The sequence below is a fragment of the Plectrocnemia conspersa genome, unplaced genomic scaffold (assembly GCF_051122295.1).
Source record: "Plectrocnemia conspersa isolate PC_06_02 unplaced genomic scaffold, ASM5112229v1 ptg000001l, whole genome shotgun sequence".
NCBI classification, from domain to species: Eukaryota; Metazoa; Arthropoda; class Insecta; order Trichoptera; family Polycentropodidae; genus Plectrocnemia; species Plectrocnemia conspersa.
Genome location: NW_028277165.1, coordinates 21,829,381 through 21,847,683, shown reverse-complemented (window position 1 = coordinate 21,847,683; position 18,303 = coordinate 21,829,381). Strand labels below are relative to the sequence as shown.

The window sequence follows — 18,303 nt, the reverse complement described above, 5'->3', positions numbered from 1 at the left end:
GATTATTAATGTAAGCTCAAAGTTGTACATAAAAATAAACATAAAAAACATTTAAATGCTTCAGAGTTAAGTACATGTTTCTAATGTGAAAAATCTAAATATGACACATGAATGAGTAGTGAGGCAAATATTTTTAATTTTCGGTCAAACTTGAAAACAAAAATGAAACAAAATAATATTTTACAAAATATATTTTCTTTCGAGATAATACTATAAACTTTTTATATATTAAATCACATACTTCATATTTTAATTGCTACAATCTCATCGATATAATTCGTGAAGAGGTTGCTTATGTTGTCTTAAAATAAAGTTATTGATTTGAGATTACGTATGGCAAGTCTGAGGGAGGTTTAGTGCTCACCCACTTTTTCGGCAACTGATTTGCCGGTGTGACCGCTTGTACAGGTTGCAACCTGTAATCTATTTTGGATAATAAGGATTTGTTTTATATTAAATTTGCACAGTTGTAAAACTTATTGATTTAGATAGGGTTTAACGCAATAAAAGTGTTATTTTCTCACACATATTTCAATTTTTTATACATATTTGCTGATTTATTATTATTTCATGTCTGAAATTAGTAAGTTAATTATAAATACATTAATATTATTTTGAATATATGGATTGATTCATTTAAGTTCGTGTCTTGGAGTCTTATTTATAAAATATAATTGACTCAATATCGATAAATACTTCGAAATTATGTTTTATTTTTTAATGGATTTTATAATTAAAATACATTTTTTATTGACACTTATTATCGTAAATTTTTAAGAGTATTGTACTTAATCTAAAATAAAAGGAAAAAAATAATATTGTATAATAGTCAGTTTATTGAACAAAAATTATATTTTATAAATCTCCGTATTTTATACAATCTTCAATCAAGTCTTTCAATTTTCTTTTTGTTAACTCGCTGTATTCAAATATAGGTAAATTTCTTTCATCCGCATACGGGTAGGCCATCACTGTAAATACCATTATAAGACTAGTTTTCATCAGATTTTTTATTTGACTGCGATACACATGTTCCGGATAGTATTTTTCGATGTCGACGCCCATTTTGGTAACGTTTGAAGACAACGTTTTGTAGTACATATTTAAAACATCATAATAACGCTTTTCTTTAAAATCTCGATCGGTACATAAAAACATAAAATAACTAATATCCATGAGGGGCGAACCTTCTCTCATGATTTGCCAATCAATCATTCTCATGTCAACAACTTTATCGTCCTGAAAAAAAATATACAAAGTTAAGTTTATCAGGGAAATTTAACTTATAATATATAAATACTAAAATGCTTACTTCATATTTGAACATAAAATTATTGCACCAACAGTCTCCATGACACAACACACTATAAGGATCTGCTGCGTTTGAATCAATGTTTTCCCTGATATTTTCACAAACGTAGTCGTAAAAATCCATTACTTTGTTATAATACGGTTCTTCTTTTATCAAATGTTTAACGTTAGTCTTACTGCGTTGAGCCATTATTCGAAATCCAATGCCAAAGTCTGATTCATTTGCCGTAAAACTTTGAGCGGTTTGATAAAACGTTGGATTTTTGTCCTTCAGCACTATAGACAAAGCATGGAATTGGGCAATTTTCTTGATGCACATTTCAACATGTGCATAGTCGAAAGATTCATGCCTATCTTTCATTTTGAACCCTGTTATTGAGAGGTCTTCCATGATTAAAAATATATCGGACTCATTAACGCTGCCTTTATAAAACTTTGGAATACAAAATTTATCTTCTTCTTTGAGACCACAGTCTTCTTGGAATTTATACAAAGTAGGCAGCAGCTTTTCGTATACAAAAATCTCTCGGTTGAATATCTTATTAAAGTCTAGGTATTTCGATGATAGCAGTTTAGATAACACGGTCTTAAGGATTAAATATAAAGTCTTGTTCGATTCACCTTCGACTTTTATTCGGAATATGTCGCTCAGGAAGTTATCGCCATATTTGATCGGCGATTCGACGGTAATTTTGCAGTTTTTGATTTGATGACTGGCAATTATTTCTTGAATGAGTTTTTTAGAATAATCAAGAACAGCGCTCTCTTGAGACATGTCTGTGTTATGAAGTTTTGCTCGCAACTAAACGTTAATCGTAATAGTTTATTGTGTTTGTTGAATAATTGCTTTTTCAGTGACCATAAAAACGACATAAAGTAAACACGCTTAATGTTAAACTTATGACATGCATAATTTTTATTTTATTTTTCCGATTACTTATTGGAGATTTTAATATACTAAGCTTTGTCTAATCCTAAATACACTAAAAAGGAACATTTGAGGTCGTACCTTTTATTCCTTCTTCTGTATTCAGCAATGCTTCGTCAAAAATCTATTTGGAGATAAAATTAAACATTGCCTCTCTCCTCGGTGTATCTAATGATGATTTGTCATTTATTTTAATTCTTGTATTTTATTGCCAATAATAATTTGAAGACTAATGGTACATTCCTGTAGACTTTAATATTTTTGAATTAGAGACTCCAAACATCATTTTCAATAATTCGAATACCGATTATATTCGCCCGTATTTTTAACTATTCGTTATACGAGTAAGTCCAAGTAATTTATATTTGAAGTCAGTGGAAAATTTTAAAGTTTTAAATTTTTTTTTTTAAATTAAAAATTAAAAATTTCATTAACATTTTTATCGTTATTTTTATAAAAAAAATATTTAGCATTATTTTTAGATGAATTTTTTGCAGATGCAAAGAAATATATGAATATTACACCATGAATTCTTTTAAGATCGCAAAAATTTTGTACATTTCTAATTTTTAATTTAATTTTTTATAACTATATATATTTTGGCTACAATATTTTACTTATTTTCATTTTCCTGTCAGAGATCGAGTACCAAAAATAATTATTTATTTGGCATCACCGTAGCAGAGAGGAATCATCCTCAGCTATACGGTACAAGACCTCTGAGGACCTCCCACGAACATCATCCCTGCGCCAGCTTCTCCATCACCGCTTGGAGAAAACATCTCGCAATTTATCGTCTGTAGCAAGGTATGTAAATATAATATAATTAAATTCTAACTAGATTACACTAACGTCTCACTGGCTACGAAGTCACACCTAGGGTTGTCAAACCATAAAAAAGTTTAAACTTATTATTTTTTCCGAAAATTCAAACTTTCAATAATTTTTTTCCCATTATTTTTAGTGAAAATTTTTTGACCGGTATTTTTTTCAACCATTTAAACCTCAAATAAATGTTGCCCCCTTATATTTTTCCTAAAATTCCAACTTTAATATTCAAAAAAATTAAATTTAGAATAAAGTAGAAAGAAAAGTAGAACAGAACTTCGAACTAATTTCAAATTTGGTGCATTCTTTTTATTTAAAATTTTTTTAAAAAACCGGTATTATTTTAGTAATATAATTTTTTAAGTCTCTATACGTTTATTACACACAGTAACTAACAGTAGTTTTGTTCAAAGTAATAATTTAACTAAAGTTTCGTATTTATTTAAAGTATGAAACTTTTAATGTAGTATTAAATGTTTTGAACTTCATGTTTATCCTGTATTCATTATTTAAACTGTATTTTTCGATTATTTATAACTTTATGAAGATCTTCAAATATTTAATCGTTTATTATTCTATATTCGAATAGATAAAAATTACGACATTTGGAGTCTCCAGTTAGAATATGCCAAAAACTTATCAAAACTTATATACTGAAAAAAGCTCATCTTGTTCTTTGCGCCAACTTTTTTTAAAAAATTTTCTTTAATCTGATAGTCAGTTTTATGGTATATCTTGTTATAAATTATACGTAAGAATATCATAAACATACAGCTCAGTAAACTTATTATTTGGTGATCACATCACTTTTTTTCTATTGTATTTATCGTCAATCTTTTTTTACTCGTCAGTTTTTAGTATATAAATTACCCATAAAAATGAATATTTTTCAGGCTTTGTTGGTTATTGTAATGCTGGGTGAATATGTTGATATATGTTTCATTGCAGTTAATTCGTATAGCATTCAGATTTAATTTGGGTGTTAGTATCGGGCGGTTATGTGACATAACCACGCATAAAAGTGCCTCACTAATTGCGTGAATGTGTTGAAGTGAGTTTCTACCTCTCTATTTATCAACCCTTTTATATGTATATTTTATCACAGAAGCCTGAACGATTAATAGATAGAAAAAAAAGTTTATATAGAGCAATTAGGTCGTATTGTCAAACTTCAACTCTCTAATGAACCATGAATATGCCTCTTATTTTGTTTTTAGTTACATTGTATTAAAATAACATGATTATAAACATCACAGTACATGACATATTTTTTATCTAAAATATTGTTCGTTAATTAATATAAAAATATGTCCAAAATAAAATGAACGAATTTTTTGGGCAAAGTAATATATTTTATTTCGATGATACTATAATACAACGTATAAGTATAATCTTTATTACTAAGTGATATCAAACCGTACCATAATTTTTGTTTACTGTGATTAATGTTAATGGTTTTCGAAAGAATTTGGTAGTCATTATTCCCGTCTGACTCTAGAGTCTTCTAATATGACGATTTTTCTTGAGGGTTTGTTTATAGTGCACCATTGTTAAATTTACGCTATAGTATAAATATAATCTTTACGTGCGTTTTTTGCCACATTTTTTTTAATCAACTGCCAGTGTTGCTATCTAGAGAGAATAATTCAAAATATTATGTAACTGTACACCTACATGATAGTATCTAAATGTCTTTAGACATCAATTTTCAACAGGAAGATGAATAATAAATCTTACTTGCTGGTTCTTACCAGATGTAATTTTATATGTCAGTAAATCACTGTCAAGTTCCTCAAACAGTAAACAATCAGTAAATCAATGTCAAGTTCTCATTATCTAAGTACAAATATTTTATTATGCTGAATTATACAACTTAGGAATTACAATTTATACAATGTTTACATTGCAAATATAGCTTGTAAATTTATAAAACAAATAATGATACCGTGGTTAGTATTTACTAAATATACACAGTTCTTTGCTATATATTAAGATAGATATAAATTGCTTTCACCTAAATTCAGAATATTGATTTGATTATTAAAATTATTATTTAATAAAATCAGACAATGTTATATAATATTTAGTTTTTAATTTACAAATATCCATATTCTATGCAATCTTCAATTAGTTCTTTAAATCTTTTTCTTGATTTATCGGTAGGGACAATTATAGCTTCCTTGTCGATTATTCTGGATAGATCTACGGCTTCTTCCTTATCACCTAAAACGAACGGTAATGCGATCGTAGCTATAATCAAGCCATATCGCATAAACGTCTTAAGTTGATCCCTGTAAATATGCTCTGGATAGTATTTATCAATATCTACGCCCATCTTGGAGACATTCGTAGACAATGAATGATAATATAAGTCCAGCAACTCATTGAAATGATTGGTTCTTAATTTTTTGTCCGAACTTAGGAACAGCATATAACTTATATCGGTGACTGGAGAAGCTTCTTTTAACAATTGCCAGTCTACCAGTCTCATATCAATAACTCTTTCATCCTGAAATATATACATAAAAATGTTATAGATATAATAAATAATTTAACTGAATAAATAAAACTTACCTTATATTTGAATAAAAAGTTGTTATTCCAGCAGTCTCCGTGGCATATTACATTATAAGGAGCTGCAGATTTAGAATCAACCAACATATTGAGTTCATCGTACATATTTTCGTAAAATTTCACGATTTTATCATAATAAGGTTCTCCTTGACATTCTTTTAGGATGATTGGTCGGCTGGATTCGATCATAGATTTATAACAGTCACCAAGTTCGATCATCTCGATTGAACGATCCTTCGCTATTTTGTAATACGCTGGGTATTTATCCTTCAGTACAATAGTAGAAGCGTGGAATCTCGCTATGGTCTTAATGCAAAGACTCGCATGATCGAAATCAAATGCATTTTGCCTATCGTGCATTTGGAGTCCTTTTACAGCTAGATCTTCCATGATTAACAATTCGTTAGATTCTTCACAGCAGCCTTTGTACAGCTTAGTAATCTGGAATCGTTCACACTCTTCTATTCCATAGTCCTCTTGGATTTTATACAAAATCGGCAGCAATTCAGAATATGCATAAACTTCTCTCCCGAATATCTTGTTGATGTCCACGTGACTTCTTACTCCTAAAGTAGGCAACGCGATTTTCATGATCAAATTCAAAACATCAGATTTGCTTTTGATTTTTATACGGAAAATATCGCTTAAGTAATTATCGCCTTTTTGAGAGCCTTCAGTAACGAAAATTTCTGGATGTTCAATGTTGAGATTTTTGATTATTTCCTGAATTAATTGATTCGACCGTTCAGTAGGGACCTCAAGCAATTGCCTACTGGGAGACATCTTGAGTTCGCAGTATTTGGCTTTCTACTAAATTCTTATCTTCTGCCAAATACTTTATATAGAATTAAGATTGTTAAAATACACAATACATACAGTGGTTTACCCAAAAATTTTGAGGCAGAAGTACATGATCTTTTTATTCAGCGACATTTATTTTAGAGTTCCTGCTTTAACTCAAAATTGCGACGTCATGAGAAACAGGGATTAAATATATTTTTTTTGTAGGGAATCAGTTCAATATGCAATACTAACTTTAATAAATTCGAGTGTTTGTTATTGTAAGGGAAATAATAGTATTTTAAATTGAAGTAATTTCATATCAATTCAATTAGATAATATGACCTAAATACTATTATAAAAAACATAATTTAGTAAATAACTCGGAAATCAATTGGGAAAACGAGAAGAAATATTTATATATTAAGATTCCATGTATACTCGGTGTACATGTATATCATAGTAAAGAAAGGGTTAATTTCATGAAAACTAATTCTTGAGTGAGATTTTCCAGTACAAAGAATATTATTTTTGCAGTATTTTTTTTATTACTTGATTTATATAAAAATTAATTATTAAAAAAAACATAATTCAGTAAATATTTGCGATTCATGTTTATGGTTATCGAAAATATTTACGTCTGATTCATGGGTCTTCTATTATGACAATTTTTCTCGACGGTTTGTTTATATTGCACTATATATAATACATCTATAATAGTGAGGTGAAGTAGGCTATCGAATATGGAGAGAAAATGAAGTCTTTTAAAAGTGCTTTTCTAATCATATTTTTATTAAACGATAAATATAAAATTTGCTGATTAATCGAACCATGTCTTACATAAAGCACTCACAATATAAGACTTGATATCTTTGTTATCTATATTATTGTGGAAATTTCAAGACGCCTGAGCTCAACATAAACGAGTATTTTTTAGTGCTACTTACACTTTTTCTTGTATTTTTATAACAATTTTAACCAAGGCTATCGTTGATAGTGATGTGAACTAGGCTCTTGAATATGAAGAGGAAATGAATACTTTTAACTTTTTAAATTTGCTGATTAATCGTACCATGGTATTATTTAGTATCTCTGTTATCAATACTTATGTTTGCTATATATATATATAATATGAAGAGTTTGATAAGGTTAGTAAAAGAAAATAACGTTTTAATTTATTTTATTTGATTGCAAATTAATAATATGTAACACAGGTGCCCAAAAATACGAATATTTTAACTAATTTTTTTTACTATATTCATGATAAATGAAAGATATTATAAAATTCCATATTTTAAGCAATCTTCGATTAAATCTTTTACCCTATTCTTTGTCCTTTCGTTTGTAATAAACGCAGTTTGATTTCCAATGATTTCAGGTAAGTCGAGAGCGTCACATTTTTCGCTAAGAAGGATTTGCATTCCTGCAACTGCTACAATAAAACCATACCCCATAAACTTTTTAATATGCTCTCGATAAATATGTTCTGGATAATATTTATTAATATCGACGCCCATTTGGGATACATTTGAAGACAGAGTTTCGTAATACATGTTCAATAGTTCGTCATAATGTTTTGCTCTTAGTTCTTTGTCGGAACTCAAGAATAACAAATAACTGATGTCAGTTACTGGCGAGGATAATTTGATTATTTGCCAATCTATCATTCTCATTGCCACGACTTTTTCATCCTAAAATAAATAAAATAAATATTAAAATAGATATTATGAATAACGACAAGTACGGATGATAAAATACTAACTTCATATTTGAACAAAAAGTTATTGCACCAACAATCACCGTGGCATATGCAGTCGTAAGGTGCACTAGTTTTTGTTTCCATCATCATCGTAAGCTCATCATATGCGTATTCGTAAAATTTTACCATTTTATCATAGTATGGTTCTCCTTCGCACTGTTTGAGAACGTGTGGTTTGCTATTTTCGATCATGCCTTTAAAAATATCACCAAAATCAGTCATTACGGCGCTACGATCTTGAATGGATTTATAGAAAGCAGGATCCTTATCCTTTAGCACTATGCCACAAGCATGTGTTCTTGCTAACGTCTTAATGCAAAGGCTTGCATGATCAAAGTCAAATGCTTGATGTCTGTCGTACATCCTGAATCCTGTCGCTGAAAGGTCTTCCATGACCAGCATCTCGTTTTCTTCTTCATCGCAACTTTTGTATAGTTTCGCATATCTGAATCTATCTTTTTCTTTAATTCCGAAGTCTTCTTGCAGCTTATACATGATCGGCAGTAATTCGGAATATACGAAAATTTCTCTTTTGAATACTTTATTGACGTCGACGAGATTTCTCATATCAAGAGTAGTCAAAGCGAGCTTCATGATCAAATCCAAATCTTTCAATTTACTTCTGATTTTTATCCGGAATATATCACTCGTGTAATTGTCTCCTTTTTGAGACCCTCTCGTTACACTTATCTCATAGTCTTGTATGTTGTAATTATTTATTATTTCCTGAATAATATCTTTGCATCTTTGAGACGGAAGCTCAATCAATTGACCTTCGAGAGACATCTTGATGCCGCCAGTCTACGTTCACTACTAAGTCGTTATCGTTTATTACAAATTTATAAACAGCAGTGGCGTACCGAAGGGTATAAGAGAGGGGCATATGTCTCTGGGCGCCAGATCAGGAGTGGCAAAATACTTTTGAAAAAATATATTTTTTTTTAAAAATCAATTTGTTGATGATCAGTTATAGCAATATATTTTTTCACTATGATATTTTATCTCAATATTTACAACTACCATGACCTGAGTATTTCATTATAAGGATAAATGTGTCCTACTCACTAAAAAAGAACGCACGAATGAACTCTCAGTTGTGTTCAATCCTAACGGCTACAAAAGCGTTTTGCTACATAAAAACATCTTAAAATATAAACAAATTAGGTGCGAGCGAGCGTTGGTTAGAACAGTGAACACCCCATTAATAACTCTCTACAACGAATCTACTTAAAAGGAGGATTATAAAAATTTACAATGCTTTAAAAGTCACCATAGTCTGAATTATTCATACAAAATTTTTGTTCAAGTTGATAAATTTCTGACATTTTATCGTTCAGAATAATAGTCGCTGTGTGATATCGCTCAATATTCCTAATACATACACAGACATGATCGTAATTGATGATATATTGCCGTCTATGAATCTAAAATCTACTCGCTGTAAGGTCTTCCATGACAAAATACTCGTTTAACTCTTCAGAATTGCTTTTATAATACTTGGGAAAACTAAAATAAATATTTACATATTAATATGGCATGTATACTCGGTGTACATCACAGCAAAGAAAGGGTTAATTTCATGAAAAATAATTCTTGAGTGAGTTTCTGCAGTACAAAGATATTTTTTTTGCATTTATCTTCTTCTTAAGAAGTATTTTTTTTAAATATCTTGATTTATATAAAAATTATTTAAAAAAAACATAATTTAGTATGATTGTCATTCACGAGATTAGGAAAATCTATGAAAACATAATCTGTTATGATCCATTATAATTTTAAATATATAATGCTTACTAATTAGAATCTTCCAGACCATATAGAAATGAAAAAAAACTCTAGGATTTATAGTATATAGGATTCGAGCTCAGATCTTTCTGGTATTAGTCACCGACTTATACCACTAGAAAATATTGCTAAAAAATCTGTTGATTTTCTGAATGAGACCGCTTAACTCGTAATTATAGTATCTTACGGCTATATTCAATATATGTAAAAAAAATAATGCAAACATATAATGATCTTTTTCTGTATATTTAAAAAAATAATTGCTTTAAATATTTTTTTTAAGCATCTTTTCTTTTAAACTTAAGATATCATAATATTCAACTTTGTTAAGCAATGTTACACAATATTGTTTGACAGCTTAAAATATTTGAGTTGAAAAAAAAGATCAAGCTGTGCAAATTTCACGACACCCGAGCTCATCATAAACGAGTATTTGCTGTTTCAACAAACGTATTTTTTAGTGCTAATTACACTTTTTCGTATATTTTTATTTCAATTTTAGCCAGGGCTATCAAAGATAGTGATGTGAACTAGACTCATGAATATAAAGAGAAAGAAAATACTTTTAAAAGTGTTTTTATGAACTGATTAAAATAAAATTTGTTTATTAATCGAACCATGATATTATTTAGTATCCCTGTTATCAATACTTATGTTTGTTATATATAATATCAAGTGTTTGATAAGGTTAGTAAAAGAAAACGCTATTTTTATTTAATTTTTTAAATAATTAAAAATAATATTATGTATCACATATGCCCAAATATACAAATATTTACATTAATTTTCTATTTTGTACTCATGATAAATGATATATATTATAAAATTCCATATTCTAAGCAATCTTCGATTAAATCATTCACCCTATTCTTTGTCCTTTCGTTTGTAATAAACGCAGTTTGATTTCCAATGATTTCAGGTAAGTTGAGAGCATCACTTTTATCGCTAAGAACGATTTGCATTGCTGCAACTGCTATAATAAAGCCGTACCCCATAAACTTTTTAATATGCTCTCGATAAATATGTTCTGGATAATATTTATTAATATCGACGCCCATTTGGGATACATTTGAAGACAGAGTTTCGTAATACATGTTCAATAGTTCGTCGTAATGTTTTGCTCTCAGTTTTTTATCAGTACTCAAGAATAATAAATTACTTATGTCAGTTACTGGCGAGGATACTTTGATTATTTGCCAATCTACCATTCTCATTGCCACGACTTTGTCATTCTAAAATAAATAAAATAAATAATAAAATAGATATAATGAATATTGACAAGTACGGATGATCAAATACTTACTTCATATTTGAACAAAAAGTTATTGCACCAGCAATCACCGTGGCATATGCAGTCGTAAGGTGCACTAGTTTTTGTTTCCATCATCATCGTAAGCTCATCATATGCGTATTCGTAAAATTTTACCACTTTATCATAGTATGGTTGTCCTTCGCACTCCTTAAGAACGTGTGGTTTGCTATTTTCGATCATGCCTTTAAAAATATCACTAAATTCTGTCATTACGGCGCTACGATCTTGAACGGATTTATAGAAAGCAGGATCCTTATCCTTTAACACAATGCCACAAGCATGAATTCTTGCTAACGTCTTAATGCAAATGCTTGCATGATCAAAGTCAAATGCTTGATGTCTGTCGTACATCCTGAATCCTGTCGCTGAAAGGTCTTCCATGACCAGCATCTCGTTTGCTTCTTCATCGCAAACTTTGTATAGTTTCGCATACCTGAATCTATCTTTTTCTTTAATTCCGAAGTCTTCTTGCAGCTTGTACATGATCGGCAGTAATTCGGAATATACGAAAATTTCTCTTTTGAATACTTTATTGACGTCAACGAGACTTCTCATGTCAAGCGTAGACAAAGCGAGCTTCATTATCAAATCCAAATCTTTCGATTTACTTCTGATTTTTATCCGGAATATATCACTCGTGTAATTGTCTCCTTTTTGAGACCCTCTCGTTATACTTATCTCATAGTCTTCTATGTTGTAATTATTTATTATTTCCTGAATAATATCTTTGCATCTTTGAGTCGGAAGCTCAATCAATTGACTCGAGAGAGACATCTTGATGCCGCCAGTCTACGTTCAATACTAAAGTCTTATCTATTCATTTTATTATATAACTAACAGCAGTGGCATACTGAAGGGGGGAGGGTGTACAGGGGCATATGCAGAGTAAATCGAAGCGTATTCTGAATCGCGACGGTCAAAATTACTTTGTGACGTTTGACAAACGAATAGGGCTGTCACATTTGTAATTTCTTAATTAACTTACTATTATTATATCATTACAGACATTTTAAAATTCATTTCCGCACCACCGCTGAGGTAGAATAAATAGCGCAAAAATTGACAATTGTTTTGTTCAGGATCAAAATTGCTTATAGTGGCAAACCGTTTTCCTCACTTAAAAATCCTTCGTCTGTTATTGATTAAACTTTTTTTTGGTTTCTACGATAAAGTTTCTGTCTTAATGCAGGTATTATTTTTTCCCGTTCTTTTGAAATTAAGTTTAACATGATTTCATTTTCGTAATAATGTAATTTTTCTATTGTAAGCATCAGTATTCGAAATTGACGTTGACGGGAGTGGAGACGATGGTTGTAAAAATAAAATGATCTGAACAGATGACGCTTTTTACTGATGGCTTTCATGAAGGACGTAAAATATTTTCAAGCCATTTTTTTCACAATTTTGGTATTAAAAGAAATTTAAAAAACTAATATGTGACAAAAATATTTACTATTATTCAACATTTATAATTAATTTGATATTAAATATAAATGTGAAGTATGGAATGCGCAGCCTCAGTTGGCACGTGATAAATGTCGTGTTTTCATGCGTCACGTTTAATAACTAATTCTTAAAATGACACAAATAATCGCAGAACGTAATTTATGAAAATATAAATTGCATGTCTTCTGCTGTTTTGCACTGTTTTTAATCAAATATACAGAACAGGAAGCCATGTTTTATGAAGTTCGACGAATTCGCGGAGACAACCACCACTGTGAATGACCGAAACACTAGATTATTATATTTTTTTTGCACGATTTTTTAGTACGTGTCACCGCCTCTGTTAATTTATGTGCTCCATGTATTCACTAACAAAAGACGCACGTGTTTTGTTTGGAACAGGCGTCCCAAATGAGCAGAAATATTGTGATATTTTTACTTCGCTTTTCTCAGTTTTTTATCCAATCACCCGTGGGCATTTTGTTGCTTTGGGAATTTTGGCGTCCATTTTAAATTTTCAAATAGTTATAAACATAAACAAATTAAAATAATATAATTGATGAAAAAATACCAAAATGGTTTCTGATTTAAATTTATTTTTACATTAATTTATATTTAATGTGATAAATGTACCCCATGCATATTTATTATACTTCAATTTGTTTTAAAAAAAAAAATAATAATAAATGTGTTTAAGCAAAATACAAAAATAAGAATAGTAAGGGCGTAAACACAAACTTGCCATCTCTTTCTTAATTATAAATAATGATGATTTGGATCGCTCTCGAACTGACTGTGTTAACGCGAATATGATATATGAACGCCATTGTCGTTGTTCGGTATCGCGTGCTGCAAACTAAGTTAGGTTAGATCAGTGGTCGGCAAACTTATTAGCCAAAGAGCCAAATTTGTACATTACAACGGTTAAAAAAAATTGAGAGCCAAATCTATTTATTAATTTAGCAAACCTTTATTTTAATTTTCCAAATCAATACAAAGACGTTTAAATTTAGAGCTCCATATTTCCTTATTTTTTAAATCGAATGCGCGAATGCGCGTGGATATTTGTGCCAGAGCCGCACTTAAGGGGCCAAAGAGCCGCATGCGGCTCCGGAGCCGCACTTTGCCGACCTCTGGGTTAGATGAAGTTCATTACCGAAAAGTTATATATTATTAATTATTTTATAATACATACATATATAAATTAACCATTGATTTATTAAATACACTAATATAGTCGATTGCGTCATACAGTGAAATACTATAATTGCCTTTATTGTATTTCACCATATGACACAATCGATAAAATATTTTTAGGCAAATATGTTTAATGTTCGAATCTGTTAAAATGTGTAAAATTATGTTATAATTTATATTTCAGATATATAATAAAAATATGTATGTCTTTTTCTGTTAACATTTTTACCTTTTCGTTGACCTGATAAATTAACAACGCTGTGCAGGAAATAAATACATATAACAGATACCTTTTGTATCTGGTAAGAATAAGCTTATCTTATTATGCTAATCAACTTTAATTTAATCTTACTTTTTGACTCACAAAATAAAATACAAATTTGTATGTATGTACCGATGTAATTTATCATTGCGTGATGTGTGAAAACCGCCGTTTCTCGGGAATTTTTGGGTTTTGACTTGTATTGGTATGTAAATATGTTAAAAATATTTTATCAGTGGTTTTCAATCTGTAGATCACATAAGATCACAATTAAAATCATAAAAATGGTTTTATTCTACTATGGCAATTATTTGACAGCTGAAAATATATTGTAAAAAAAAAACGATTAAGCTGAGCAAATTTCACGTCGCCAGAGCTCAAGATAAACGAGTTTTATTGTTTCAACAAACGGATATTTTGGTGCTAATTACATTTTTTCGTGTATTTTTCTTTCAATCTTAGTGATGCGAAATAGGCTCTTGAATATGAATACATAGTGAAGACTTTTAAAAGTGTTATTTTAATTGTATTTTTATAAAATGATAAATTTGCTGATTAATCGAACCATGTTATTATTTAGTATCCCTGTTATCAATTATAATGTTAGTTTTATAATATGAGGAGTTTTATGATGTTAGTAAAATAAAAACATATTTTAATTCAATTTTTTTTAATTTTTATTGGATAATGCGTAGATATGTAACGTAGGAGCCCAAAAAATACGACTTCTTAAAATAATTTTCTTTATTGTATTCATGATAAATGTTAGATATTATAAAATGCCATATTCTAAACCATCTTCAATTAAATCTTTAACCCTTTTTTTTGTCCTGTCGTTTGTAACAAACTTAGTTTGATTTCCAATGATTCCAGGTAAGTCGACAGCATCATATTTTTCGCCAAGAATGACTTGCATTCCCGTAACTGCTATAATAAAACCATACATCATAAACTTTTTAATATGCTCTCGATAAATATGTTCAGGATAATATTTAGTAATATCGACGCCCATTTGGGATACATTTGAAGACAGAGTATCGTAATACATGTTCAATAGTTCGTTGTAATGTTTTGCTCTTAGTTCTTTATCGGTACTTAAGAATAGCATATAACTGATATCATGTACTGGCGAGGATACTCTGATTATTTGCCAGTCTACCATTCTCATTGCCACAACTTTGTCATTCTAAAATAAATAAAATAAATAATAAAATAGATATAATGAATAACGACAAGTATGGAAGAAAAAATACTTACTTCATATTTGAACAAAAAGTTATTGCACCAACTATCACCGTGGCATATGCAGTCGTAGGATGCACTCGTTTCTGTTTCCATCATCATCGTAAGCTCATCATATGCGTTTTCGTAAAATTTTACCATTTTATCATAGTATGGTTCTCCTTCGCACTCTTGAAGAACGCTCGGTTTGCTATTTTCGACCAAAGCCTTAAAAATATCGCCAAAGTCTGTCATTACGGTGCTACGATCCTGAATGGATTTATAGAAAGCAGGTGCCTTATCCTTTAACACTATGCCACAAGCATGAGTTCTTGCTAACGTCTTAATGCAAAGGCTTGCATGATCAAAGTCAAATGCATGATGTCTGTCGTGCATTCTGAACCCTGTTGCTGAAAGGTCTTCCATGACCAGCATCTCGTTTGCTTCTTCATCGCAACCTTTATATAGTTTCGCATATCTGAATCTATCATTTTCTTTAATTCCGTAGTCTTCTTGCAGCTTGTACATGATCGGCAGTAATTCGGTATATACGAAAATTTCTCTTTTGAATAATTTATTGATGTTGACGACACTTCTCATATCAAGCGTAGGCAAAGCGAGCTTCATGATCAAATCCAGATCTTTCGATTTACTTCTGATTTTTATCCGGAATACATCACTCATGTAATTGTCTCCTTTTTGAGACCCTTGCGTAGCACTTATCTCATATTCTTGTATGTTGGAATTATTTATTATTTCCTGAATAATATCTTTGGATCTTTGAGACGGAAGCTCAATCAATTGACTCTCGAGAGACATCATTCTCCCGCCAGTCTACGTTCACTACTAAGTAGTTATCTTGTTTTATTTTTATATACGCTAACAGTAGATGCTCGGTACCGCGTGTCGTTTAGTTAGGTTAAGCTATATATTATTAATTATTTTTTAATACATATATAAATTAATAATTGATTATTCGAATATACTAATGATTGCGTCATACAGTGAAATACAATTCTTGCTATATTGTATTTCACCATATGATGCAATCGAGATTATGTGTTTTATTTAGCCAAATATGATGTTCGAATCTGTTACAACATATAAAATTATGTTATAATTTCTATTTCATATTATCAGTTGTTATCAGTATATTTCATATTATTATCAATTACATAAATCTATAAAGAAAAAATGTATGTATTTTTATTATTTTCAATATATTTTGTAATATTATATAAAAAATTATGTATTACACCCGCATTTAAAACAATCTTCTATTACCATTTTAACCTTTTCGTTGACCTTATAAATTTACAACGTATTCAAATTTTTGTTTTGAATATCTCGTGAGCGAAATAAACATATATAACATTCCTTTTGCACATGGTAAAAATAAGTTTATCTTATTATGCTAATCAACTTAAATTTAAACTTACTTTTTAACTCATATAATATTTAAAATAAATATTAGTTATAATATAAGTTATGCCCGTAAATCATAAAATAAGTTTTATTCTACTTGCTTTTATTTCTAATTTAACAAAATATTTACAAAGAAACTGAATATTTTGAAATTCAATATACAAATATGTTTGCTTTAAGGATTAGTTGACGAAATGCATTAATGTTGTATGATACTTGTTTATTTGACAAAATTTGACAGTTGCGAAACGTCCACTTGCCTAATTTAAGTAGCAATTTTATTTCAGAGCCCGAAAATCGTATCATTTTTCGCGGGAAAAAATCTTTTTGTCAATTTACATAATCCTACTTTTAAGTAAATTCGTTGTAGAGAGTTTATTGTGGAGTGTTCACTGTTCGCTGCTACTCGCTTACACCTAACCAGTTTTAATTTTAAAACGTGTTTATGTAGCAAAACGTTGTTGTTCGCTTTCGTAGCTGTTAGGTTAAACGCGACAGAGTTCATAACCATTGGTTTCTGAGCGTGGCGCTGACTCCCTTTTTTATTTTATTTATATTGAGTTTATTTTTAAATATTTTTTTTAACTAGAAATATAACAAAAGTTGAATAATACAAATTTTATAATTTAAATTTTAATCTTATGCGTCAAAGCCAGGGTCAGGTCCTGGCCCTCTCGCTCTGTCACACGCATGCTAAAGCATGGTGTTTTTTTATGATCGTGCAACTGAGATGTTACAATGTTTCATTGACCGCCAACGAGAGTAATAATCAGGCGCGTACCGTGAGATACTCTTTCGTTCGCTCGCGTGATAAGTGACGAGGGTGAGTGAGAAGAAGTGGGCGTGCGGAGCGCATGTAACGCACGCTCTTATCTCTCACGTTCGTCACTTAACACGCGAGTGAGCGAAAGGGAATGTATCTCACCGTACGCGCCTGGTACTCATATCGGAATACATTTTCACTGGTAGATATATATTTCTACTACACTCTATTTGCGTTAGCACAGTCAGTTCGAGAGCTATCCATTTCATCATTATTCATAATGAATCAAAAAAACCCTACTTGTTCCAAAACTAATTATTTTTAGAATTTTTATTAAGTTAATTTGGAATTGAACCGCAAATGAATGTTTCGCAACTGTTAAATTAGGTTGTATTGAAATTTTTATTGCAGCATATAATTTCACCAGCGCTATCAGTTTATTATATTTATGTAAGTAGATAAGTTTATCTATAAGTATAAATCTATATAGATATGATTTTATTGAAACAGTGTGTGAGATTATATAATTTCACTAAAAATACATATTCACTGTAACATAAATAGTTTGATATAATTATAATAAATTTTCAAAGAATAAAAACACGGAATCAAATTATTTGTTATTATATTTATATATTTTTAAACGATTAAATAATACATTTTACGAACAAATATAAAATTAGACATTAATTATAATTTTTTGATAAATTAA

At 29.8% G+C, this 18,303-nt stretch overlaps 4 protein-coding genes across 4 annotated transcripts; all 4 read right to left on the bottom strand.

Moving 5' to 3' along the window:
• Positions 1-855: 855 nt before the first annotated feature.
• On the bottom strand, positions 856-2,086 carry LOC148239207 (uncharacterized). Its single transcript, XM_088181375.1, has 2 exons — positions 1,313-2,086; positions 856-1,239 (listed from the first exon to the last, which is right to left on the bottom strand). The coding sequence occupies exons 1-2, from the start codon at positions 2,084-2,086 to the stop codon at positions 856-858; spliced, it is 1,158 nt and encodes a 385-aa protein (XP_088037501.1).
• A 2,423-nt stretch (positions 2,087-4,509) lies between these two features.
• Positions 4,510-6,454, bottom strand: LOC148239206 (uncharacterized). Its single transcript, XM_088187212.1, has 2 exons — positions 5,642-6,454; positions 4,510-5,576 (listed from the first exon to the last, which is right to left on the bottom strand). The coding sequence occupies exons 1-2, from the start codon at positions 6,422-6,424 to the stop codon at positions 5,163-5,165; spliced, it is 1,197 nt and encodes a 398-aa protein (XP_088043338.1). The 5' UTR covers positions 6,425-6,454; the 3' UTR covers positions 4,510-5,162.
• Positions 6,455-7,587: 1,133 nt separating this feature from the next.
• Positions 7,588-9,084, bottom strand: LOC148239205 (uncharacterized). The gene is made up of 2 exons (XM_088190944.1): positions 8,184-9,084; positions 7,588-8,112 (listed from the first exon to the last, which is right to left on the bottom strand). The coding sequence occupies exons 1-2, from the start codon at positions 8,964-8,966 to the stop codon at positions 7,699-7,701; spliced, it is 1,197 nt and encodes a 398-aa protein (XP_088047070.1). The 5' UTR covers positions 8,967-9,084; the 3' UTR covers positions 7,588-7,698.
• A 1,588-nt stretch (positions 9,085-10,672) lies between these two features.
• Positions 10,673-16,250, bottom strand: LOC148239204 (uncharacterized). Its single transcript, XM_088181368.1, has 4 exons — positions 15,440-16,250; positions 14,958-15,368; positions 11,269-12,066; positions 10,673-11,197 (listed from the first exon to the last, which is right to left on the bottom strand). Exons 1-4 carry the CDS (start codon positions 16,223-16,225, stop codon positions 10,784-10,786), a joined length of 2,409 nt encoding a protein of 802 aa, XP_088037494.1. The 5' UTR covers positions 16,226-16,250; the 3' UTR covers positions 10,673-10,783.
• Between the last annotated feature and the right edge of the window lie 2,053 nt (positions 16,251-18,303).

Excerpts from the sequence above, each read along its gene's own strand:
- LOC148239207 (XM_088181375.1), bottom strand. The coding sequence starts at position 2,086 with ATGTCTCAAGAGAGCGCTGTTCTTGATTATTCTAAAAAACTCATTCAA. Across the intron at positions 1,240-1,312 it reads ATTTTATGTTCAAATATGAA|GACGATAAAGTTGTTGACAT; the intron begins GTAAGCATTTTA and ends ATTTTTTTTCAG.
- LOC148239206 (XM_088187212.1), bottom strand. The coding sequence starts at position 6,424 with ATGTCTCCCAGTAGGCAATTGCTTGAGGTCCCTACTGAACGGTCGAAT. Across the intron at positions 5,577-5,641 it reads ACTTTTTATTCAAATATAAG|GATGAAAGAGTTATTGATAT; the intron begins GTAAGTTTTATT and ends TATATATTTCAG.
- LOC148239205 (XM_088190944.1), bottom strand. The coding sequence starts at position 8,966 with ATGTCTCTCGAAGGTCAATTGATTGAGCTTCCGTCTCAAAGATGCAAA. Across the intron at positions 8,113-8,183 it reads ACTTTTTGTTCAAATATGAA|GATGAAAAAGTCGTGGCAAT; the intron begins GTTAGTATTTTA and ends TATTTATTTTAG.
- LOC148239204 (XM_088181368.1), bottom strand. The coding sequence starts at position 16,225 with ATGATGTCTCTCGAGAGTCAATTGATTGAGCTTCCGTCTCAAAGATCC. Across the intron at positions 15,369-15,439 it reads ACTTTTTGTTCAAATATGAA|AATGACAAAGTTGTGGCAAT; the intron begins GTAAGTATTTTT and ends TATTTATTTTAG. Across the intron at positions 11,198-11,268 it reads ACTTTTTGTTCAAATATGAA|AATGACAAAGTCGTGGCAAT; the intron begins GTAAGTATTTGA and ends TATTTATTTTAG.